Source organism: Sabethes cyaneus, chromosome 1, assembly GCF_943734655.1.
Source record: "Sabethes cyaneus chromosome 1, idSabCyanKW18_F2, whole genome shotgun sequence".
NCBI classification, from domain to species: Eukaryota; Metazoa; Arthropoda; class Insecta; order Diptera; family Culicidae; genus Sabethes; species Sabethes cyaneus.
The window spans coordinates 135670653-135697269 of NC_071353.1; the positions used below are offsets into that span (position 1 = coordinate 135670653).

The 26617-nt window shown below is 44.6% G+C and overlaps 1 protein-coding gene across 1 annotated transcript; it reads left to right on the forward strand.

Moving 5' to 3' along the window:
* Window positions 1-22076: 22076 nt before the first annotated feature.
* Window positions 22077-23305, forward strand: LOC128746268 (E3 ubiquitin-protein ligase RNF181). Its single transcript, XM_053843316.1, has 3 exons — window positions 22077-22171; window positions 22787-23108; window positions 23171-23305. Exons 1-3 carry the CDS (start codon window positions 22077-22079, stop codon window positions 23303-23305), a joined length of 552 nt encoding a protein of 183 aa, XP_053699291.1.
* The last annotated feature ends 3312 nt before the right edge of the window (window positions 23306-26617 follow it).

A 26617-nucleotide genomic window follows, 5' to 3' on the forward strand; every position in this document is an offset into this window, starting at 1 on the left:
AGTTAACGTTAGCGCCTCGATAATATCTGTGAAGTGGTGACATTCAGTCAAAATGTGGTCGATCTGTGACTCCGTTTGATTTGGTAACCTCCAGACGTTCTTGAATAGGCGCCTGTCCTGGAAGAAGGTATTACGTACGGCCATGTTCTCAGAGGCGGAGTGCGGATATTGATTCGGCCCACTACCTAGTAGCAGTACATATGCGCTCAAAACTATCGACGGTTTATACTTCGCGACAAACTTGTCCTCCTCGGCTAAGCATTCGGCAACTAGACAACCCGCGAACTGCCGAAAATTACGCGCGCGTACTGAATGAAGCTCTGCCTTCTTCTGTGGAGTTAGATGCTTCGACCCTCGAAAACGGATGGAGTAGGATACGCTCGGCCGTCAACGAGGCCGCAACCGCGGTGCTAGGTGTGGAAACCTCGAGTGCACGAAATGATTGGTTTGACGGGGAATGCCAAGAAGCGATAGAGAGGAAAAAAGAGCTTGGGAAAACTATCTGAGCATATCCACGAGAGAGAATTTGGCCAAGTATCGACGAACGAGGAATGAGTTGACCACGATCCTAAGAAGGAAAAAGCACCACAAGGAGGACAGAGATCGTGAGGAGCTTGAACAACTATTCCGGGCTAATGATACCCGCAAGTTTTACGAGAAGGTGAACCAAACTCGCAAGGCCCACTCACCAAATCCTGACATGTGTAGGGACGAGGAAGGGGATCTTATCACAAACGAGCGCGAGGTGGTCGGCAGGTGGAAGCAGTTCTTCGATGAACACCTCAACGGCGATATAGCAGCAGGAGACGCAATGGAAATTAACCTCGGAGTACCTACAAACGACAACAGCGTACCGGCTCCCGATCTCGAAGAGATCCGACGAGAAATCGGTTTGCTGAAGAATAATAGAGCCGCCGGGAAGGACCGACTCCCGGCAGAACTCTTCAAAAATGGCCAAGAACCGCTAGTAACGGCACTTCACTGGCTGATTTCAAGGATTTGGGAAGAAGAGAAACTACCGGAGGAGTGGATGGAAGGCGTAGTCTGTCCCATCTACAAAAAGGGCGACCGGCTAGAGTGCTGTAACTACCGCGGCATTACGCTGGTCAACGCCGCCTACAAGGTGCTCTCCCAGATTTTGTTGCGTCGTCTATCCCCAATAGCAAGAGAATTCGTAGGGCAGTATTAGGCGGGTTTTATGGGGACCCGTGCTACTACAGATCAAATTTTTACTCTCCGACAAATCCTTCAGAAATGTCGAGAGTACAACGTGCCCACGCATCATATTTTCGTGGATTTCAGAGCAGCATACGATACCGTTGAACGCGAACAGCTATGGCAGAGTACGCACGGGTACGGTTTTCCGGACAAACTGACGCGGCTGATCAAAGCTACTCTGGAACGAGTGATGTGCTACGTGCGCGTTTCGGGGACACTCTCAAGCCCTTTCGAATCGCGCAGAACGTTACGGCAAGGCGATGGACTGTCCTGTATGTTATTCAATATCGCTATTGAAGGTGTGATCCGGCGAGCGGACATCGAAACGAGAAGAACGATCTTCAGCAAGAGCAGCCAACTCCTAGCCTCCGCAGACGACCTCTACATCAGTACTAGAAACCTTGGAACGGCGGAGGCAATCTACGCCAGACTAAAATGGAGGCTAGCAGGATAGGATTACAAAACAATGCGTCGAAAACCAAATATATGGTAGGAAAAGGCTCCAGAGAAAGTAACGTTTGCCTCCCACGGACGGTGCACTATTGATGGCGATGAACTGGAAGTGGTTGATGAGTTCGTATATTTGGGTGGTCACCGCCGAAATAATTCGAGTAAGGAGATACAACGACGTATTCAAGCCGGAGATCGAGCCTACTTTTCCCTCTGCAAGATGCTTCGATCTGGGAGCATACGCCGCCGCACAAAGCTGAGGATGTACAAAACGCTAATCAGACCGGTAGTCCTCTACGGGCTTGAGACAGTAACTTTGCTTACGGAGGACATACGTGCACTAGCCGTATTTGAACGAAAAGTGTTGCAGACTATTTTTGGCGGAGTAAAAACGAAAAGCGGAGAGTGGCGGAGGCGTGTGAATCACGAGCTACACCTGGCAAAAGTTGGGAGATTACGGTGGGCCGGCCACGTCGCAAGGATGCCAGACGATTGTGCAGTGAAATGCGTTCTCTTCATGAACGCCACCGGCACCAGGAATAGAGGGGCCCAACGTGCTAGATGGCTCGACCAGTTGGATTGGAAGCCGAGACGAATTGGTGAGGAGTAGCCCAGGACCGAGTACAATGGAGAGGAATTCTTGATACGGCAAGAGCCACCCCGGCTCTCGGCTGCTAAAGTGAGTGAGTGAGGTGCGCAAGGCACCAACAATACGTATTATTCAGCCGTTTATCAGCCACACACACATACACACAAACACATACATTGTGATTTTGAGAAGCTACTTCGAGAATCGGGTGTGCTTTACGGACAAGCGAAGGACAGAGGTCGATTAGGATTACGGGGAAATCTCCCAAAGCTGTTTCCTGGGTTCATCGCTCGGAAATGTTATGTACAACGCAGTACTAAAGCTGACTTTGTCTAGAGGCGAACGACATCATGGTAGTGGTGTCAGCTGAGGTACTCGAACAGGTGGAAATGGAAATAGCGACCGAAAGACATAATCGAAAGCTGGCTGTATCGGGTGAAATTACAAATAGCCCACCATCAGACGGACGTGTTGGTCGTTCTCGTTAGTAATCGAAAGTCGAATCAAACGGTGAAGATCCTAGTAGGAGAGCACACAATAACCTCGAAGTGAGGAGTGAAACTACTAGCGATGTGATCGATGAGCAGCTAAATTTCGAAAAAGAATTCTAACGTCATAACCGCGTATAGAGTCATATACAAGTAAAATCAAAACGAAACACATCTAGTGGTGGAAAATTACACTACACTAGCCGTATCGACGTCCGAGAGCATATTGCCTGCTTCTACCGTACAAACCGAGTAGATAACAGTAGGTATATCTTCTCTGCAGTAGAAACTAAGAGCAATTATTCAAAAATAATTGTCGTCGAGGTGAATGTATGGTGCGTGGAGTGATAGAACTGGGAGAATAAAAAATGGATATTAGACTACCTAATATAAGGATGCGGAAGTAGTGTAGCTAGTAAAACATTCGGGGCCAACCGAAGGAGCATGGGTGCGAGCCCTTCGATGGCAAATGAACGACCCAATATATTTTCGGCCTGAATATCGAAATTTTCTAAGTTCATCCAGTTTATGATTCTTCACGTCAGACACTTCCTCACTCCCCAAAAAGAATGAACTTTTGGTTGATGCAATATCTTTCGGGATATGGTTGCTTCAGACAGTATTTCCAACGATTCGCATACGCTCACCGTCTGTCCGGAATGTCGGAATCAGGAGGAATCAACCGGGCATGTGGTCACAGCATGCCCCTGATTTGAAGCGATGCATGCAGACTTGGCCGCACTGCACGTAGAAAACATTGTTGAGGAAATGTGTAAAGACGGCACTTGGAATGTCGTCAGTTGATATATTTTAGACATGTTAGCTGAGCTGCAGCTGCACCGGCTGCATTGACCTTTGCTAGTTAGTGTAACGATGAGTGTAAAGAAGACCGGTAGGCCCTTTGAACGAAGCCAGAGATCTTTAGACTGCGCATTAAGAGCTACGAAATTCCGGGCGCGGTAAAACCCCAGACCGGACTCATACGTGTGAGGAATAGGATTCTTCCCAAAATAGTCCCCGTATCTAGATGTTCAAAAAGGCACTTGGAGAAATCCTGCGATGGTGACTGTGCGGAGTGCGCGTCAAGTAAGAGGACACTTCTCCTCATTGTGCAGCGTCCCAACTCTTGATCTCGCAGAAATCCAGCGAAAAATCGGATAGCTGAAGACCCCCAAGAGCCGCCGGTTAGCAACGGCACTTTATTGGATAATTTTCAGCATTTGAGAGGAGGAGAAACTGCCGGAGAAATGAATGGTGTGGTTTCTTCCATCTACAAAAAGGGCGATCGGCTCGATAGCTGCAATAACCACGGCATTACACTATTCAACGCCACTTTTCCAGATCTTGTTACGTCGTCTATCCCCGTCCCCGATAGCTTTCGTAGGGCAATATCAGGCGGTTTTTATGGCGGCCTATGCCACACTTCGATAAATCCTCCAAGAATATCGCGAATACAACATGCCCACGCATTATATTTTCAGGGATTTCAAGATAGCATGCGATACAATCGAGCACGAACAGCCGATTTTCCGGACAAACTGTTCGAGTTGACGAAACAAAGTCCCCACGCGAAGGGCCAAACTGTATGCGCGAGAGGGAAGCTCGACGGACAGCGTGAGGTCTACCGCTAGGCAGAATAGGACGGAACTACCTCGGGAAGGAGGAGTTTCCTTAGGGCGAAGATCGTTTTAGCAAGTAAGAAGTACCGATTGTAAAATAAGTTTTTGAATAAAAGAGATTCGATTTTGGCACGCCGACCCGTCCGGTCGGTAGTGCGATTAAAAACGGTGTTTATCTAAACGTGAAAGAAAAGTAGTCCGGGCAAATCCGGCTATACATTCTGGTGACAGCTAGAGATGCCAATACCGAGGAGGTATTTCGAAAACCGGTTTTTCGGTATTGATAAATTCAATACCGGTAAAAAACCGGTAAAAGCCAATTCTTGAAAAATAAATTTAAAAATTGTTAAATTTATAGAAAATGTTTCCATTAATCAATGGCACTCAATTTTTTGAAACAGCTAAGTGCCTAGCTCTCTTAAAAAGAAATAAGTACGGAAAGAGTGTTTATCGTGTCAACTCTAAAACGAGACAGACTTTACTGGGAAACTGCATACAATTTGAGTAATACCAAAATATATGGTCTTGTGGTCCAAATTGACAGCTTATTTTCTCACTAATTTTTTAAAGCCCTGTTCATGCTGAAACATCTGTGATACGTGGTGCCAGGTAATTGAAATATTTACTGGTTTTTCGAATTATTTTGAGTGACATAGAGCATTAGTGAATTTTGAGACACGCATTCTAAGACGGAGGATAAATAATTGATCAGGAACTGAACATGGTCGGAATGGCTGAAAGCCAACATAGCTCGCTTCACAGTTCGCAGTATGAATGGTTCTTACAAGTCAGTCTATGCTCGCAGCGATGCAATCTTTGATGGTGGTTTCAGAAAACAGGCATCCTGTCTATCCGTTGAGGATTGCCAACAACGGGTCCATAAACGAACTCTTCTTCCGTGATAAGCTATGACATTTTTTAAAGCACTTCGTAATTTTTCACTGAAATTTTTCTGAAGAGCTACAATGTGTATCGCAAATTTTTACTGTTGCGCAATATTCTTAATTGTATTTTTGTTAAAGTCACTTTCATAGATATTTAGATAAATATTTTCCGTTTGTTAAAATTATATAATTGAGCTGTTATTTTCAGAACCTCGAAGCATTGAATTGAATTCGTCCTATACGTTAACAATCTGAACGGCAATGGAAGCTTCTTGAGTTATTTTTTCATTAAATTTACCATGTAAAAAAATACCGAAAATACCGGTTTTGTATCGCGTAAAAACCGGTATTTCGGTATTGAAAAATAGCACGGTAACACCGATAAAACCGGTTTCGGTAAAACCGGTAAAGCATCCCTAGTGACAGCGGTGGGATTCGTTTCCGTCCAAATAAACTGAATGTCTGGCAGAAAAAGTTTTTCGCTGCTAGATTTTTGTTCGATTTCAGCCAGACGCGCCTAATCGGGTGGGATCATACTTTTAGGATCTCTATAGTCATCGTCGACAATAATACGAGTAACGAGATTCAACGACGTCCTCAAGGTTGAAATCGGGCACGCTTTTCCCTCCGTAAAACGTTTCGATCAAGGAGTCTAAGCCGCTATATAAAGATGTTGCGGACTATTTTGGGCAAACGAAAAACGGAAAGTGGCACAGATGTATAAACCTGCAGGAACTACTTGGAGAGATCCCCATCGTAATTTAGCGGAAGTAGAGAGACTATGGTTTGCCGGTCACCTCGCAAGGATGCCGAACGACTGTACAGCGAAATCTGTTTTCTTCAAGAATCCCACCAGGTATAGAGCGGCTCATTGTACCGGAAAGATCGACCAAGTTGAAGCTGACTTACGAGTGTCCAGACCTTCAACGAATTCGCGACGAGTAGCCCAGGACCGAATACAGTGGACCCCCGTTCGTTCGAACGATTCCTCATGCAAACTAACGGGGTTACTTTTTAATTTGAACAACTGGCCACTCTAAATATGCTGAAACTCGTATGAACTGGCCACCCTGCTCTTTGTTATTGTTTTGATGGTTTGATTTAGTTGCCAGTTGCAAGCAGCGTATATTTCATTCTCCGATCGGATTTCTACGTTGGGAAAACGGAATGTTAAACAGATTAAATGCGCTTGATCAGTACAAATTGTGTTTACGTGCATTGTGTGCATAAATAAATGATGTCATGTTGAGAATGACATTTGAACCATTTTTAATTTGCACGTCGTGCAAACCAACGGGGTTCAAATTAAAAAGTGTCCAGATTAAAAACCGTCAAACGAACGGGGGTCCACGGTACTATGGAGACAAGTTCTTGGTACAAAAAAATTGTCATCAAAACTATGGCCACAAATGAACCACTATGCACCAACAGTGGTCCCGTTGTGGCTCCAAAACCATCCGGATAAAAGCGGCCACATTAGGAGAAGTCTCTCCTTCTTTTCCTTCTCGGTGGTGCGGTGTTTGCGCATTTGCGACGGCTATTGAACACTCGAACTCGGATGTTGCCAGCCAACCGAGCGATCAGAGCGAGCTATCTCGGCTCGCTGATGGAGTAAATTAAAACAAAATTCAAACGCTTTGACGCACACAGTTCGGAAAGTTCATGAATATTTACGGGCAGCGAATAGCAGCAATATGTCGGTGATGCCAGCCGTTTAGACAGCAGACGACGGAATCAGCAGCTTGGGCCACCGCAGCTCCAGTTTTAGCAAGCAGCTTTTCGAAATTAAATCGTAGAATGTTTGATACATTTTGGGAGCAAAGTGTCACTTTTATTGAACCCCGACTTTCTAAAGTGAACCGCAGAGAAAGCTAATTAATTTCTTTTCAAGCTATCATACTATTCATCTCGTAAATTATCTCATTACGGAAGCCATATGTTTACGACTGGTTTGCAATCCAACCTGGTTTCTATTAAGTGGTGCAACCAAAAATGTCTCGACGGAAGAGTACAGGCAAATGTGAAAAAACGAAAAAATAAACTCAAGTTCCATCTCTGTTTTAGTCGAAAAAAAAATTCGCAGCATCTATTTCCGTCCCAAACAAACGGAGACGGATACTTAAATGCGATGTACGCCTAGTTCAGCAGTCAGTCAGTCAATCAGTCAGTTGTAAATGGAAAGCAAAAAAAAACATTGCTTGCAACTGGTCCAAAATGTTAATTGAAAACATGTTTTGCTACCTGTATGACCATTACAGAAGAATGCGATGCCATTATTGACATGTCTATTGGGGAAAAACCGCAAGGCCGATTATTTTGTAAACTTTCCCAATGAAGCAAAAAAAAAGTTTGTTGTCATGTGGCACTTCCTTACTTGTGACTTCGAACGTTTCGAAACGGTCGACAACATTACTATTAGAGGTACTACTAGTAGTAGACGGCGCACCATCTCGACTGACGGCGGTGCTGTGACGGCCAAGAGTCGATCTTGTGTGGTGGGCGTACTAGACAAATGTCTGCGGATGTTGCACGAGGGTTCACCCTGTCTCTGTCTCTCTCTCGCCCGCTCCGCTATCGCGCCGCCTTTTTTGCAGATGCTCTCTGCTTCACCAGATTCCTTGCCATAAATCATTGCACAAGACAGCGTTAATTAAAATTGAATAAAAATAAATTGTACACGTTGTAAAACTGTGGTTTCCTCTGACGTTTCGTTCCATGCCGCCGCCGATGGTGATGGGGTTCGATTCGGACGGAAAGAAGAGCCGATCGATTATCGAGGAAGGCAGATCTACTGCTGGATCGAAGCAAAAAAAAGTTGAATAGAAATTTATTAATTCAACAGCCATTGTTGACATAATTCACCGATTTTAGAAGCTGGGTTCTGACGTCTTTCACCTCGCGTCTTTGTTTATAGCCACAAAGTCAAAAGGGGTTTGAGGTCATCAATGCGAAACTTTGAGGCAAATGGTTTTGTTGTTTTAGAATATCATTAATATGGTACACATCATGTGACCGACCAGCAGTTAGGATGGACGTGATAATCGAGGGAAACATTCGTTGCCTCGATCAGCCTGAATACTGAGCCGTGGGCCGCTGCCAAGATCTACTTTGTACGCTTACGCTTTTCTGGTCGTAATTTTTACAAAATTTCCGCCTCAAATATAACCTATTACTTATTACTGCTTAATTGCCTTGTAAAAAATGACCAGCCTATGTGTATAAATATAGTTTAATGGGTTAACGGTGACGGGTGCGGTACAGGCTGAGTACCAGAGATATGCTGAGACTAAGTGATATTTTATATATAGGTTTATCAATCGCTATCGGATTATTTCCTATGTATAGGTATTAGTTATTACATACAAGACTATGTCGAATATAATTGTCTTATGATATAGAATCGTGGCAGGGGTCTTTTTTTGTTAGATTATAGTCACTTTAACAGCTTGGGTCATTCATGACTTCTTCGGGGTTAGGAATTGAACCCGGGTCCTCGGCGTGAAAGGCATGAATGCTAACCGCAACGTTCGAAAACGCTAAGTCCCCGTCGAGCATTGTCCACGATTCGTGCCCGTAGAGGACTAAAGGTCTTATTAGCATTTTTTCATCAAGCATTTAGTACGGGGTGAAGGTTATTAGACCTTAGATTCTTGCTTTGATTTTTCAATGGTTCAGGCTTGCAAAGCCCGCAACCAACCCCACAGTTTTGCCGGAGGGCCAACGTAGCTCGAATGTAGGAGTTGCTGGGTAAGAGGCTGTGGACCACTGTCGGTTGTATTTAATGCCCAGTGCACGAAGCACCGATGGTACGCATTACCCAGCCGTTTACCAGAATAGAGGGTGCGTAGTGACTTGATTTTCGCGACACTTTTGGAGGATCTGTCACAGCACATAGATCTGGTCCGTTTGTCGTATACCCGTCCACAAAAACGGCTTGCTAACTTCCCGATTTGAGTCGTGTCTACTGGCTAGCGACGATAAACGGCTAAAGATAATATGAGAAAGCACTCTATAGGCTTAGGCGGTGTTGAGAATAGTGATCGCTCAGTAGTTCCCACATTCCAACCTGTAGGCTTTTTTGTATTTTGCGTATATTATCCCTTCCTTCCATTCCTCCGGTAGTTGTTCTGTTTCCCAGTTTCTGACTGTCAGCCGGTGCAGACAAGTAGCCAACCTGTCCGGGTTGGGATGCCATTTTTACCAGCTGCCGTATTATTCATGAGCGTCTTGATGGCTTCAATCCCTGATTCACCTATTGTGGAAGTCGGTACATCACCATCATCCACCGTACTGATGTAGTAATTCCCTCTGCTATCTTGGCCATTCTATGCATCTCCGCGCCATTCTAACATCTTCTGGCATTCCTCGTCGAACCAGTCGCTACGTCGACTCCTTTCAGCGAACCCAATCGCACCCAGCACTGTTTATGACTACTTTAACGCTATCCCAGAAGTTCTTGAGAGGGGCTTCGTTTAGCTCTTCCTCACCCAGCAGCGTTGGCTCGGGGCTTTGTGTGTGCTCAGTGGCGACTTCAGGTAACTTGAGTCGTTCCAGATTATATCGTACCGGCCGACGGTACCGAATGCTAGTAGCAACATACAGTCTTTGGTGCACTAGATGAAGAACCCCGGAGAATACAAAATGATTGGTTTGATGGGGAATGCCAAAAAGCGGTGCAGAGAGAGAAAATTGCTTGGAAAAATTATCTGAGCATTCCTACTAGGGAGAGCTTGGCCAAATACCGACAAGCTAGGAATCAGTTCAATTGACCACGATCCTGAGTAAAAAGCGCCGAAGGCAGGACAGAGATCGTAAAGAATTAGAACATGTGCAAGTTTTACTAGAACCTGAACCAATTTCGTAAGGGCTACGACCGAAACCTGACATGTGCAGCAACGAGGGAGGAAATCTAATCACAAACGAGCACGAGGTGGTCGACAAGTGAAAGCAACTCTTCAATGAACACCTCAATGGTGAAGTTGCACAAGGAGGCAGAACGGAAGTTAACTTAGGAGTGCCCATGGAAGATAGTAATGTTCCAATACCTGGTCTCCAAAAAGTTAAATTAGAAATCGGGCTGCTGAAGACCAACGAAGCCGCTGATAATGACCACCTACCGGCAGAGCTTTATAAATATGACCGAGAAACGCTGGCTCTACACTGGGTAATTTCCAAGATTTGAGAGGAGAAGAAACTACCGGAAGAATGGATGGAAAGAGTGGTTTGTCCCATCTACAAAAAGGGTGATCGGCTCGACTGCTGCAACTATCGCGGCATGACGCTGGTAATCGGCGCCTATAATAATGTACTCTTTCAGGTCCTGTTGCGCCGGCTGTCACCGATGGCACAAGGCTTTATATGGAAGCATCAGGCGGGCGTCATGGGGGTTCGCGCAACTACGGAGCAAACTTTCACCATCCGACAGATATTGCAGAAATGTCGGGAGTACAACGTGCCTAGGCATCACATCTTTATTGATTTCAAAGCAGCATACGTTACAGCAAGCTTCATTCTCGGTTTTTTGCTCAGTAGATGCTCAATTGACTACAGCGCCTCAACTAAACAGAATTTGAAAAAGTAGTGTAAAGGGCGATTGTAGAGCTTATTATTATCTACACTATTGTTGAAGAAAGTATAGTTCTATCTTTTGTATTTACGGCGCTATGCGATTGCTACCCCGTTGGTAGCCAAATGAGCGCTCTTTTTGCTACCAACGGTGTAGCAGCTACATAGCGCCGTAAATACAAAAGATAGAACTATACTTTCTTCAACAATAATGTAGATAATAATTAGCTCTACAATCGCCCTTTACACTACTTTTTCGAATTCTGTTTAGTTGAGGCGCTGTAGTCAAATGAGCATCTACTGAGCAAAAAACCGAGAATGAAGCCTGCGTTACAGTCGATCGAGACCAGCTATGGCAGATAATGCATGAACACGGTTTTCGTCGCCACTCCGGCTCTTTGCTTCTATGCTATGATAATGGCGTTACGGTAAAACCATTCGTCCTGAGGCTATATACCAATCATGCCATTTTAATGTATAGCTAGCTGAGTACCCGATTTTACTCGGAGCGCCTTTGTCTCACAGCCACTTGTACATCAGTTATTGGAACCGAAACACTTATAATGCAAAAATATGACGCTTGCTCCTCTTTTGGACGTTCCTCCCCATTTTTCATCTTCCCCTTTTTTGCCTACCCAGCCACTTGCACATCTGTTTTCTTACGGAAATCCATATAAAACCCTATAAAGAAAGAGAAACAAAGACATTTTTCCTATTTGCACCTTCCGCTTTTAACAATGGTCACTAGTCTGTATATTTTTTTATATTGTACGGAAAAATTGTTATTGTCATGTGGGCGTTACTCCCCCTTCCTGTCAGCAACCTCCGGTCATCTGTTCCCCCTTTTGTCCCACCGTTATTTATGGGAGAACCGTGCAAACATTTCGGAGCCTCTTATGACCCTTTTATGACCCCCCCGCTTTTGTCAACCCTTCAGTTCTGATTCCCTTATGTCAAGGAACATGTATACCAAGTTTGATAAAGAACGATCAAGGCGTTTCGGAGTTATGGTCTCCCTCCTTGCTCCCCCTCCTCTTTGTCAACCCCTAGTGCTGATTCTCTGATGTCAAGGAACATGTGTGTCAAGTTTGATAAAGAACGGTCAAGGCGTTTCGGAGTTATGGCCTCCCCACCCCCCCCCCCCCTCTTCTTGTCAACCCATCAGTGCTGATTCCTTAATGTCAAGGAACATGTATGCCAAGTTTGATGAAGAACCGTCCAGGCATCCCCCTCCTGTTACGACCCCCGCTTTTATCAACCCCCCAGTGCTGATTCCCTTATATCAAGGAATATGTGTGCCAAGTTTGCTGGCCGATCGGTCAAGGCATACATACAAACATACTCACGCTCATTTATATATATATATATGTATATATATATATATGCATATATATATATCTTGCACAATGCGAAAGAATCGATGTAGTAATCGAACGACGCAATATCTAGGGAATATGGCGAGTGAGATTGAGCTTCCTAAAGCAAAGCAAAGCCTAGGTGCTACATTTCGTTATCGAAACTTGACCTTTTGTTTTTTTATACGACAGACTTCGCAGCCAGCTGTTAGAGTGCAGGACAATTGTAGGGCCAGTTGCTACGGTCCTATTGACTCTAACAGCCTCTCCCAGTTGAGATTCGAACATACGTCGACTGGCTTATTAGACCAGCGTCATACCTCGAAGCCAACTGGGAGGCGGTTGAGCTTCCTATTTGAGTGTTTTCTAGTAGGCTTTAGCAGGTTTAACAACGTGAGGCCGAGCGTTGTCGTGCTGTAGAATCAATTTTTCGTGTCTCTGCTCGTATTGTGTCGGTTTTTTTTGCGCAGCGCACGGCTTAGTCGCATCAATTGAATTCGGTATCGTTTCTCACTGATTCGGGTTTCACCGACGCGACGGCGTAGAAGCAAGCTAGCATGACTTTACGGTAATCTTACAAGCAACACACCCCAAGTAACAATTTCAGGCTGATCAAACGCTTTTATAGCTGATTTTATTCAACCTGTGGCTGATCTATGGTTTAGGTTTAGAGATAAAAACCTTTTTTCTGCTCTAAATCTGGTAGGGTCAGTCCCGGCGTAGTGGTTAGCATTCACGCCGAGGACCCGAGTTCAAATCCCAACCCTGCAGATGTCACGAATGACATAAGCTGTTAAAGTGACTATAATTTAACAAAAACAATCTGAATCTGGTGATTTTATCAAGCTTCAGGCTAATTAATAGCCCAAGTAACAACGGTAGCTGAATTGCAAGAGCAATGACTGTTTATGGGTTGGTTTAAGGCGATCAAAGCTGCATAAAGTAAGCACGATGTAAGCGATGTTTAAGCTACTTTAGGTTTTTCAAACCAGTTCTCTCCCAAAAGCTGATAAATAAGCTTAATGGCGGATTTCTCTTCTAAACAATCTGCTTCTAAACAACCATAAACAACCAACCGTTTTACGGCTGCTTAAAGGTGTTAAAGTGTAGAGTGAAAGCTTTCATTAGGCTCCTAGCTTTCAAACTACTTTAAGGCTGCTTAAGGGTGTTAAGCTTTACAAACTTCTATCAAGTTTTCTTCCAGCTCACAGCACACATACTGTCAGATCATAGAATTTCGTAGTTCGGCTGACAGCAAAAGTTTGTCAGTTATCGACATTATCGACTGCTTCACGCTAGGCGGGCTAGGCTTCAGGTGTAAAGATATTCTCACTGTCTGTTCTGCAGATGCAAATGGGGCGGATCGTACGGTGAGTGCTTATGGATCAAAAGATGGCGGATTCAATTCCCGGAAAAAAGACATGCATTTTTAATTAGCTAGCTTTTTATGTATACGAATTAATGTTATACGAGATTAAAAATATCGCGTTCAACAATGTATGTGCACGGCAAAATGAAAATGACGCGTTCCATTTTTTTAAATTTAAAAATAGATTTTTTTTGGCTGCATAAAGGTTGATGAAGCGTTGATTAAGCGACTGGAAAAGCAGATTGCAAAACTTTTTCTCGTTCTAAAAATAGAATTGACAGCATTGCGCAAATTGGCTATTTAAAAGCACAAAAAAGTTTCTATTAAGCTTCATTGCAGCTTCGAAAGTAGCTATTAATTAGCCTGAAGCTTGATAAAATCACCAGATTTAGATGTTTAAGAGCTGAAAAAAGGTTTGTATTTCTAAACCTAAACCATAGATCAGCCACAGGTTGAAATAAATCAGCTATAAAAGCGTTTGATCAGCCTGAAATTGTTACTTATCAGCTTTTGGGAGAGACCTGGTTTGAAAAACTTAAAGTAGCTTAGACATCGCTTATTTAAACACCATTTAAGTGCTAACTTTATGCAGCTTTGATCGCCTTAAACCAACCCGTAAACAGCCATTGCTCTTGCAATTCAGCTACCGTTGTTACTTGGGATTCCAATTCGCTAACACGACATTGAACATGAATTTATGTTAATTTTCCGGCAACCTTATCTCACTCCAATGAAACCGGTCAAAACGGAGATTTCGCACCGGACGACAGAAGGTATTTCGGGCTTGACGATGCGAGATGGTTGCGCGTATTTGTTTACATTTTGACGAATTTAGTTCAAACACGCCGTTTAGATGAGGAACAACAAAAAAAAATCAGCACAAAATGCACAAGCTGCATCGTCTGTTCGCCAGCTTCTCTTCTTTTAGAGATTTTGTCACTCCGTCACTGTTTCCACTATTTACCACTGCCAAAGATTTGCCACGACGGCCGGCTGGCCAACTGCGTTCCTTAATTAGACTACAAACAAACCAACTCGGAACGGAGCGGAACGGAGCTACGGGGAACATGGTCGACCGGTTGGTAGGTTGTTGGTCGGTGACCGACGTGTAAAATTGAGGTGAAAATCGTCCTGCAAATAGATCGTACATCATTCTGTTTGCTCACTTCAACGAAATTTGATAGTAGATAAAAACAGCATTCGGGATAAAGCATTGAATTTGTCATTTGCTCTGGATGGTCAAATGGTTCCAAATTATTGGCAGTGGACACATTTACCAACGGAACGTGAACAACAGATGGATGTTCTCCATGCACTTTTGATGACCCGTCAGTCCTCCAGCAGCCAGCCAGTCGTGCTTAGAGCACTGCACCGTTGTTGCGGGTTAGAGCTTGGACTAACATGCAACGAAAAAAAAATCTGCTTAATTAGTTAAATATCTGGGAGGATTTCCCGGCAGCAGCTGCCATTTTTGACAACTGCTGTGTAGGTTGTACCGTCCGAGCCCACATTGCGGGTTGGCGCATTTCTGAAAAAAAAAATGTGTTTTTGCGCGACTATTTACCGTTTTTTTTGCCCGGTTGTTTGTGTCTAACACAACTCTTTCCTCTCTCACATTTCGTTGTCGTAAATTTTTGCACTCACTGCTGCTGCTCTGATCGCATCAACCAGCTGAAGGCCAACAAACAGCCGTCGCCGCTATAATGTTTGAGCAGTTTTAGTCACATGGACTTTCCGTGGTATCCAAACTTGGTTCACGCCAGATTTTAGCTGTTATTGTTTAGTGCTAAAATTGGCAACAGGAAAAGAACCGATTTAGTCAAGGTTAGCTTCTTGGGTGTATGGTCTCAAACATACCCAGTTGGTGTGAGATTTCAATAAAAAAATAATAGGAAGTACATACAACCTAAATGAACATCACTCCACTTTCGAGGGTGCAATTATTTTACCAGCATGTTTTCACTCTATGGCAATAAATTAAAAGGTACAAAATCAATTCGACTATAACTACATCCATTAACGCCCATCCATAATACCGCGCTGTCACCTAACGGAAGGTAATCATCATTCGAATCTAAATGCCAACCGAGCACTAATAATTTAGGTTCACATTGGTCAGCGCAGGCCAGGCATGCAGCAATAATGAATCTTCAAATGACCAGCGCAAACAACAATAGCATTTGGACCGGAAGCGTGGCACAAACGGAATTCGCGCAAAATTTGTCAACACCGCACACACATCCACACACGCCGGCACGTCGAAAATATGAAGTCAGTGTGCAGTGCCGTGCAGTGTAGAGTGTGGGCAAACACAAATCGGCGCTTTCATGGCCAACTAGCCGCAGCTCCGACTGTGTGGACTGTGTGACATGTCAATTGTTTCCCAAACGACTGCAACTGTTGTTAAGCCGCGCATTTTCGGTTGATAATGTCGGCCGGGGCAATTATTCCGTGTAAAATTGTTAATCCCCGACCAACCAGTCAACGCAGTCAGCCAGTTGGAGCGATAACGGGGAATGGCACACTACCGCCGTGCGGAATGCCTGGCCGGCCGAATTAGCGAACAATACATTGTTTAATTAATTTAGTGTGTACACAACTTCGGCTATCTCCGTTTTCGGGGTGCTTTCCGGGATGGTGCGAGCACCAGCAACAGTAGTGGGAATCGGATTAATTGTACTATTGAAATCTAACAATTGTGACCGTTAGAATATTTCATAAGAATAGGATTGCTGGGGAAGCAGAAGCCGAGGGGATGGAGCTGGTAATCCTAATCTAGAGATAAAACATGTGCCGGTCGATGAAGTGCATGCATACCTGACTGGAGTAAACCATCCTATAGGATGTGGCTCGACTAGTGGCTTGCCTCATCTCAACCACAGATAAGCCACGTGCAAATAATTTATTCTGCAAAACTCATTTTCACATTTAGGAAAGACTTACACGAAACGATGACGTCATGTAAACCACATGTTTAATACGATAAATGCAATTTAGTAAATTTTAACGAAACATTGCTTGAACTTCCGTTTCTAAACCATCATCATAAACCCAACATCATAAATATAATAATCATAATAATCATAAATAATCAGGCTCATGTCTGTCGCCAAAACGAGGGGCGCGATATGTATTTTCGTGGTAATAATCGCCCACAGCAAAGACTCAAACCAATCATACCAGATTACATTCAGACGAGCAAAAGTAACGTAGTTGCACCTCATAGAGTTACATAGCGTTAGCATTAGATAGCGTACCTCCAATTTGCCCACAATTAGATGCGAGGCGACGCGCGGGGGTTACAGCTAGTATTAAATATTTAATTCGATTTTCTTCCGACGTTTTTTCGCCTCTAGAGCCAGGGTGGCTCGTGCTATATTAAGCTTGTCTCCCCTGTACTCGGAGTGACTTGACACTCGGAAGTCGGCTTCTGGTCAAACCATCTAGCACAGTGATGGCCAAATTACGGCCCGCGGGTCGCATGCGGCCCTTCAAGATGTTTTGTGCGGCCCGCGAACTGATTTGAGAAATGGTGGATTAAGAGTACCTTTATTTCTGATGACACAGGGGTCACTCAAATCAGTCGTAATGCCTCGTGCATTTTGTAGTTCCGAATACTTTCCGGTTTAAATCTTCTGGTAATTCCCAGAAAATGGTTTTTATTGCCGCATATTTTGTATTTTGTTATGCGCAGGAATGGCCAGAGGAATTTGCGGCCCGCGACATCATGGGGCGATCTCGTTTGGCCCGCACCATGCCTGTGCCTGGGCACCACTGACTAGCACTTTAGTAGCCTCTGTTCTTGGTACCAGTGGAGCTCTTGAAGGGAACAGATTTCACTGCATAGTATTCCGGCAACCTGCGACGTGGCCCGTTTCGCCAGGGGTACGATGAGAATCTCTCCATCGTTCGTGGTTCATTCACCTGCGCCACTCTCCTTCAAAAATAGTTCGTAATACCTTTCGTTCAAATACGGCAAGTGGCCGGTATACCTGTAAGTAAACGTAGAGTCCTATAAGTAAAACTACAATCTGAAGTGCGTAAAGGACTGCCGGTCGTCTGACTTCCAACTTGAATGTGTCGTTCTGGTATTGGTGTAGTCGATCTCCAGCGATCCCAAATACACGAACTCATCAACCACTTTAAGTTCATCGCCGTCAATCGTCGCTGTCGGTGGGAGGCGAACGTTGTATACTCAGAACATCTTCATACCATACATTTAGTTTTCGTCGCATCAATTTTTTTGCCGAATCCCTCTAGCCTCCGTTTTGCTTTTCTACTATGTGAAAATATAGTATAAAGGTATAGGAGTTACTCGAAAAAGCGAAAATCGATTCCTGATTCCGTTGATCGCAGGGCTGTCATTCGCTCACACTATGCGCCCAATGTTCCAATATTATGCCTTGTCGCACAGAGCGATTCGGCGACACACCTCTACAGCTAATATGCACACAGCGTACGAGCGAAAGCGGAGTGGGAGCGAACGACAGCACTCGGTGAAAATCGCCCAGCGAGTGACCATCCAAACAGCACTTGGTGCTGCCCTTTGCCACACTCCGTGCGGAATTACGCAAAAAAATTGTTTTGTATTTACAAATTTTCTGCCCTTTTAAAAGTGAAAATACACGCTGCACTGAACAACTAATATGGTCTATGTTAAGTTAGTACGGATCAGGCGACGCAACAGTAAAAATGTTTTTTTCAATCACACCACTTCAACTGACCCAGCGCAGGGTGTACAATCCAGCCGCGCAGAGTGCGGCTCTTGGTGTGGTAAAGCACGCAGCAAATTTATCACTCTGCGTTTGCGACTACCTTTTCCTGGAGCGCGTAAAACACGAAAGAGCGTGTTTAGCAAAAGAGACACTGAAGGGAATTTGTGGGCGAACACACACCGCATGGCGAGTGTTGTGTTGTTTAAGAATGTGTGTCCTTTGGTCTGCGCTGCGGTTTATACCACCTCTGGCTTGATCGTATTAAAGAAGCTTCTTGTATCGTACCTCTCGAAGCAATTCTCCGCCTCCGCAGAAACGCGATCCCAGTGCTGACGTTTCTTACGACGGTGAAGTCTCTTTTCGGCAGCTCTAGCATCTCGGTATCTCTATGTAATATGCAGCGCAGTTGATTACCCTCAGGCCATTGTCATTTGTGGTAGGATGAGGGCTTTCTCTACCAATAACGGGACGAAAGAACTCTTCACGTCCGACTTGTGCATTTGAATCCCCGATGACTATCTTTATGTCTTGGGCACTCTCCATATGTTCTGTCGAGAAGATCAAAGAACGCCTCTTGTACGTCATCGGGCTTGTCGTTCGTCGGTGCGTACACATTTATCAGACTGTAATTAAAGAATTTGCCCTTAATTCTCAACACGCATAGACGGTCATTGATGGGCCTCCACGCTGACACGCTTCATTTGTTTTCCATGCAATACGAATCCGACTCCATGCTCTGCTTTATCGCCGCCACTGTAGTAGATGTGATACTTTAATGTCGTGTCCGCAATAGGATCTACTGCGCGGAATTCACGTTCTCCCGTCTTCGGCCACCGCACTTCCTGGATGGCTGCAACCTCGACCGCTCCGGATCAGTCGCTGTTGTATGCCGCCCCTAACCTGGGATACAGCCGCATACCTGGTACGGAAACGGCGATTCACCGTGCAGTGAATGCACATAACCTGGAGTCAGACGCTCACGGCTGGCAAGGCTGTTCCTTTTGCCAACACACTCAGCAGATGCATGACAACGTATGCACGTTAGCCAAATTTTTCCCTGGATTGTCAACTCTCGTTGGGTTAATAAATGAAAAATTGACTACTGCGTTAAAAACGTGCCCCGGAAGTCTTTTGGCCACAGGTATCGCTGTTTCAATTCCACGGTATGACTCCGGCATGTATGACGGGTAATATGCACATTAAACAGGTTGCCATTACCGCGTAAAAACTCTTTGGCAGACAAAAGTAATAAAATTGCGTTTTTCTCAACTTCATGTTCGTGGCATATTAGCCAATTCTTCATTTATGGGCAGTTGGGTGGTGTGCAATAATTGGCCAATTACCCTAGTGGTGTACAGAATTGAAAATGCTGGATTTCTCTATATAAATTTATACAAATTTCAAACAAATTTTGCGCATCAATAGATGTTTTCCAATTAATAGATGCTAGAGCTTAGAAATTTGATATGAAAAATAGGAACAAAAGGTTGCTAGCCTGTTTGTATCAATTGGACACACTGATTAAATAGTACTTTTTTTTAAACTAATATACAATTGATGATCACAAATTGGCCAAACTCGTGTTGTTAGTCTTTGACCTTGAAATTCCCAAACAAAAACTATTAATATTAATGCCTGACCGCATTTCAAGGTCAAAAACTAAAAACACGTGTTTGGTCTATTTCATAGGAACGGAGCCTTTCTCCGAAAACCCGCACTGAGAATCGCGGCTAACACGCTGACAGACGAACAACGCCACACGCAGTACCTTGCAAGTCGTAAGCACCTACATAGTGTCGTCGTCCTGACAGTAAAAACAAGTTAGAATAAAACTTCTCGGTCGGTGTTTTCTACAGTTGACGGAGGAAGAGGCACAATTTGTGTCTAAAAATAGCCCAACCACATACGTCACTACTTTAACAAGGGGGTTGCGCAGTCTCCTTTTGTCCAGCGCCCCTGTGGTTCATAGGTACACGGATACCAGCGAGCCACATGCCCTGGCGGGTGTTGTGGGTTCAAATCCGGTTATAATCTTAGATTATAGTTTGGTTCGACCCATGCACCTTCCAGCATTGGACAAAAGGTAGGAGTCACAACGACTACTTGTTATAAACGTAGCTACCAATAACACATCCCCCCCCCGCCCCCCGTCGCCTTCCCGCTCCTGCCTCTCCACTCCAAAACATTTTCATTACTTTCCCCTATCGTCCCTCCATCAATTGTAGAACCATCGTTTCAAAAAAATATTGATCACAAATTGTATTTTGCAAGTGGTAGAAGCCCATTGAAGTATCCAAATAAAAGCTTTGTAACGAAAACCTTTTCGAGTGTGAAATTAATATTTCCATGTATATTGCAATCGAATACATTAATATAAAACAAACCTCATCAGGAATGCTAAATATTTCCACATAGGTACTTTTTCTTTAAAGAAAAAGAAAAGCGCAAACAATTTTCATCATGGAAAATATAGATCTCATGTGAGCTGTCACCAAAACAGCTGCTATATAAGTTACACTGGTCGAAAAAATTTAAAGACAAAATAAAAAAAATCTCGTCAACTCGTCAGCGAAAAATGAAATGGGTTCTATGCGAACCCATAAGTTCCCGTTCGATGGAGGCGCATTGTATGCTGTCTTCTAATTCTAGCAAAAGGCGATAGCCCACTGAAGTATGAAGTAGAAAAATTCGCCTATAAAAAATTCAGCTGTCAGTGGTGGGACACCCGTTTTAGTTAACCGTGGTGGCATCGAATGGAAAACACAAACAATCTTATTACTATTACCGTTGTTGTTGTTGTTTTTGTTCCACCCCGACGAGGCCTCTGCTCTGACGTTACGGTTTGGTATCAATCCAAAAAAGTACAACGTGTTTCACACGTTACGAGCAAAAAAGCCATATATTTGCTAATGTCATCAGCTCTATCCAACCGGCGGCGACGCCAATTATCGTTGGTATAGGATGAATTTGCGAATGAGAAATCTTGCACTCGCCTCGGCACGGTGCGGTACGCGCCGCTGCTGCGCTGGCTACGATGATGACTGCTGTTACAGGGGTGCTAACTGTTAAATAATTGCAATTGTTCGAAGTAGTCCAACGAATTAATGCAAATATTAAAACTGAGGGAATCCAAATCGTTGAAAAATATTGTTCTGAGGACTTCCTTCTTCAGATGGAATAGTCCCGTCATTGATAGTTTCTAAAAATCTAAATGTGACTCTGTGAAACAGATGGGTAGAAAGTTTCATAACCGTCTGAGTGCCAGACGGTTTTAATACTGCTGAAACTAGTCTTAATCCCAATCCAAATTCAAAAACATGACGCAGACGTCATGCAAGGCATAGAATCGCCAACTTTGCATGCTGCCTGATATATTTGGACGATGGAACAGCTGTCGTAGGCGACTGGAATAAAAATCCCAGTCACCTAACTGTAATCTAATAATCCAATGTAATATAAACTTTTCGTCAATTAAAAAAGTATGGTTCAATTCCAAACATTTTCCCCCAAGCCACTGCCGCAGATTGAAGAGGGGAATCATAGCGGCTTCCGGATAATCTCAAATCGTACTGTTCAACAACTGACGGCAACAATCCTTGTTCGCGTGTTTGTTTGTCAAAAAAAATCTCTCTTCAAAGGAACGTATTTTGCATCTTTTTACAAAAATAGTAACACCGCCAGGTGCGACCTAGTGGGTCACTACACGGTCACCCGTTTCACACCCACACACGGGTGGTGGCGCCTACTTTTGCACCGTGTATTTATTCCCACACTAATTATGCATGATCACGATGCGATGCTAGAGGTTGGGTACCGGTACCGAGATGTTCGTGCTTTACTATCGCGGCGACGACGGTTTCACAATCCCACTCGGACCAACGGAATTGCCAATTGCGAGAGGACACACGTCCGGCCGTCGGTGAGGATAATTGCATGGCGACACAAAAACAAACACGACCAGCAGCTCCTCCTCCGTTCGTCGTGATCTGACGACACGTCGGCGGCGTTCCGGCTGCATGCTTTGAGAAAACCGGAGGCCTATCACGATGAGCGAGAGCCCCGAGCGAGCGCGGCGCTGTAAATTACTCTGATTAATAGGTAAAATCACCGTTTCACCGGAAATTTCACGGACCGTTAATTGTCCGCTAGTGCTTCTTCATCCGCGGCTTAGCTGACGCGGCTTGAAGGTGCGAAGGTGTGCAATTGAATGGTTTTGATGATTGCTATTGCATTTCGCTTCATTACTTCACGGTTCAATTCCGTTTCCAATTTGTCTTTTTGGGAGCGCGTTGTCGTGTTTCGGTTGCACTCCAGGAGAAGTTGATTCGTCTTGCTGTGCAATCTCTATTTTACCGATAGGTTTAGGTTGGTTTCCACTTTGACGTTGACATCAACTTTGGTTCTATGCCCACGTACGTTTTGGTAACTTGAGATGTCTTTCACATTGAAATATTCACCGAACTCAATTGTTTGAGTAATTTAAAACCCCTCACTGAAGAACTTATTAACATTGTTTTTTTCTATGTCTTTTTAGAGCGAACCAAAATATGGCAGACTACTTCGACGAGCTGGGCTGTGAGCCCATCACACCGGAACAAACGCAAAACCATCAGCTGATGCTGATGGTTCGTTTCCTGCAGCAAAATGGATTCTTCGCCGATGAGCTGAGTACGGAATCGTTACCACCGCCAGCCAGCAAGGAGCTGGTGAAAAGTCTACCGGAAAAGCAGGTCACCCGAGAGGACGAACGCTGCGCCATCTGTCTCAAACCGAACGAAGACGTGAACGAGCCCTTTCTGGTGTTGCCCTGCAAGCACGCTTTTCACAAGTCCTGCATTCTGCCTTGGCTGGAGAAGGTAGGTTGCTTTGAGTACTTTCGAAAAAACGGTTGTAGTAATTTGTTCCGATTCTGGTGCAGACCAACAGTTGCCCCTTGTGCCGGTATGAGATGAAAACTGATGACGAGAACTATGAAGAGCAGAAAAAGTTCCGCCAGCGGGCAGTCCAGCGGGAGCAGGAAATAGAGGAGCTTCACAATTCTATGTACGGTTGATGATGGAGTGAGGCAATTTATGAGATCTTTAAACTAAATCGAAATCATTTGAATATTATATTTGTTTTAATTTGGTCCTTAAGATGGAAGTCTTGATCCTAGTGCAAGTAAAATTAGAGTAACGATATATTGCAAATAAATGATTACAGTCAGTATGCGGATTTTTCACGCAATGGAAATCAAGGTCGTATGTTGCCATAGAAGGGAACACTCATGCGAACGCTGATTATTGGCACGAACACGCGTTCCCTACGAGATGCGAATTTGCACTCCGACCATCACCTTTATCATCAGCTGTATAGGTGTCCCTTAAAACTATTAACTGTACACGTCAAAGTCATCCTCCTCGGCTTAACATTAGACAGCTGAACCACCCTAAGCTAATCGACCGAGAACTACGCATTGGGACAGAATGCGCTCGACCATCGGAGAGGTGGCCCTTAGGAATAACTTGACCAAATACCGCTAAGCATGGAACCACCTGAGCACGACCCTGAGGAGTCGGAACGGCGGTTAACTAGGGAGTGCCCACGATCGATAGCAGCGTCCCTGCTATCCCTGAATTGGACAGTGGACGAAAAGGACTGAACCACAGATAAACAGACGGGACATTCGCATTAATTCCATCGTCCAATCAAAAACTACTCATTTTTCAAAAAAGCATGTTTCGCAACATGGCCACATCGCAGCGCGCGAGTGTTGCTTCGAGTTTTCAGTATAAAACCATACAAATGTAAAACCTCTACTGCATGAAACCCTGCAAATGCAAGCTACTCCGCAACATGCATAACAGAGGGTGCTAGTGTGCAAGCAAAATGTGTAGGACGATGGTTTTTAAGGGATTTGTTCTATGTGTCGTGTCAGTTCGTCAGTGACTGAACCTTGCAGCAGAACTTTACAAAAAAGGTATTCTACCACTAGCAACGGCACTTCATTGGAAATTTCCAGGGTGTAGGAAAAAACAAATTACTGGAGATAATGGAGGAAGGTGTGATTTGTTTCATCTACAAAATGTGCGCTCGGATTGGTAACTATAATTATCACGACATTACGCTGGTCACTGCTGGCTTCAAGCTGCTCTCCCCCAGATCTTGTTACATCGTCGATGGTCAATGGAGGATTTACAGAATAAGACCAGGCGAGCTTTATGGAGGTCCGTCAGAAATCCTTCAGTAATAGAAGGAATACAATGTATCCACTAGGGCCCTAGCCCTAGCCCTAGCCCTAGCCCTAGCCCTAGCCCTAGCCCTAGCCCTAGCCCTAGCCCTAGCCCTAGCCCTAGCCCTAGCCCTAGCCCTAGCCCTAGCCCTAGCCCTAGCCCTAGCCCTAGCCCTAGCCCTAGCCCTAGCCCTAGCCCTAGCCCTAGCCCTAGCCCTAGCCCTAGCCCTAGCCCTAGCCCTAGCCCTAGCCCTAGCCCTAGCCCTAGCCCTAGCCCTAGCCCTAGCCCTAGCCCTAGCCCTAGCCCTAGCCCTAGCCCTAGCCCTAGCCCTAGCCCTAGCCCTAGCCCTAGCCCTAGCCCTAGCCCTAGCCCTAGCCCTAGCCCTAGCCCTAGCCCTAGCCCTAGCCCTAGCCCTAGCCCTAGCCCTAGCCCTAGCCCTAGCCCTAGCCCTAGCCCTAGCCCTAGCCCTAGCCCTAGCCCTAGCCCTAGCCCTAGCCCTAGCCCTAGCCCTAGCCCTAGCCCTAGCCCTAGCCCTAGCCCTAGCCCTAGCCCTAGCCCTAGCCCTAGCCCTAGCCCTAGCCCTAGCCCTAGCCCTAGCCCTAGCCCTAGCCCTAGCCCTAGCCCTAGCCCTAGCCCTAGCCCTAGCCCTAGCCCTAGCCCTAGCCCTAGCCCTAGCCCTAGCCCTAGCCCTAGCCCTAGCCCTAGCCCTAGCCCTAGCCCTAGCCCTAGCCCTAGCCCTAGCCCTAGCCCTAGCCCTAGCCCTAGCCCTAGCCCTAGCCCTAGCCCTAGCCCTAGCCCTAGCCCTAGCCCTAGCCCTAGCCCTAGCCCTAGCCCTAGCCCTAGCCCTAGCCCTAGCCCTAGCCCTAGCCCTAGCCCTAAGCTTTCTTGTGAATGTATTGGCAAAAATGAATTTAAACTTGCTAGAATTTTTGTCCGGGAAGCTGCCCATAATCCAACTTCTTGTACGTTTCAAACCGCTGTCAAAACATTTCGGATCCGACGACTAGCAACGCTGCAGTAAAATAACCAGTATATCCAGATATTGAATGACTCGAGCTTTAGAGCACAACCATTCTAATTGTTTATAAGATTTATACTGTATTTATGAAAATACTGTTTGAACAGGAGAAATTGGAACACACTCTATTGCCGTTCAAATATGTTCCTGCATATTGCTTTACTTAATTTATCTACTCGTTTGTTTTGAAAATGTGAACTCGAGAAAAAATTATCACATAACTGAATTTACGCCTATTTGGTTTCAATCATACCATAGCTTATATGTGTAAATATTGCACAAGAAGCATGAACAAATAAATTAAATGTTTCAGTCCTGCTCAGCCTTTTTACCGCTTTCGTACTTGTTTGATTGTAATTAACTTACACAGCCTCTCCGCTGGCATGGAGGACTATCGGTCGATCGAGACGAAAACCCACATTCGAGCTGAATTAATGCCTCTGCGTGCGTTACAAAAATTGTAAATTAACTGAAAAAAGGCTGAAAAATCACTTTTATATTGATCGAAATATAAATAGAGCATGTACACGCAGCATAACTGCGGTTTGAGCTCAGAAAAGCCAATTGGCTTGAACTGTAAAATGTAAACAAGCCAATATTAACCTGTAAAATTGTAATCGAAAAAGCGTGAATTCAGTAATTACACAGCCTATGGTAACTGCGCAAATTAAACATATAAACGAGTTAATTTGATACGTGTATGCATTCGTTTCAAAAGCTGTAAGAAAAATAATAATTTGTTACCCTACCCCCATTTGTCGTCGTTTTATTAATGACACAGATTATTAATTAGTCATTAAACATTTTATTTATTTATTTATTTATTTATTATTCGATTATATCCATCCGACCTGTTTGATCTTAATGGATTGGATGGGAAAAAGCCAAGTAGAGGCCATCCTCTTGGAGGCATAAAAACCCCACCATCTTTTACAGTTGATACATTGATACTCTAATTAGTCAACATTTCATCAGAGACAAACAGACGAGACACTCGCGATAATTCCATCGTCCAATCAAAACCACTGATTTTTCAAAAAAGCGTGCTTTGCAACATGGCCACACCGCGGCGCGCGTTTGTTGCTTTGAGTTTTCAGTATAGAACCATTCAAATGTACAAAACCCTACAGCATAA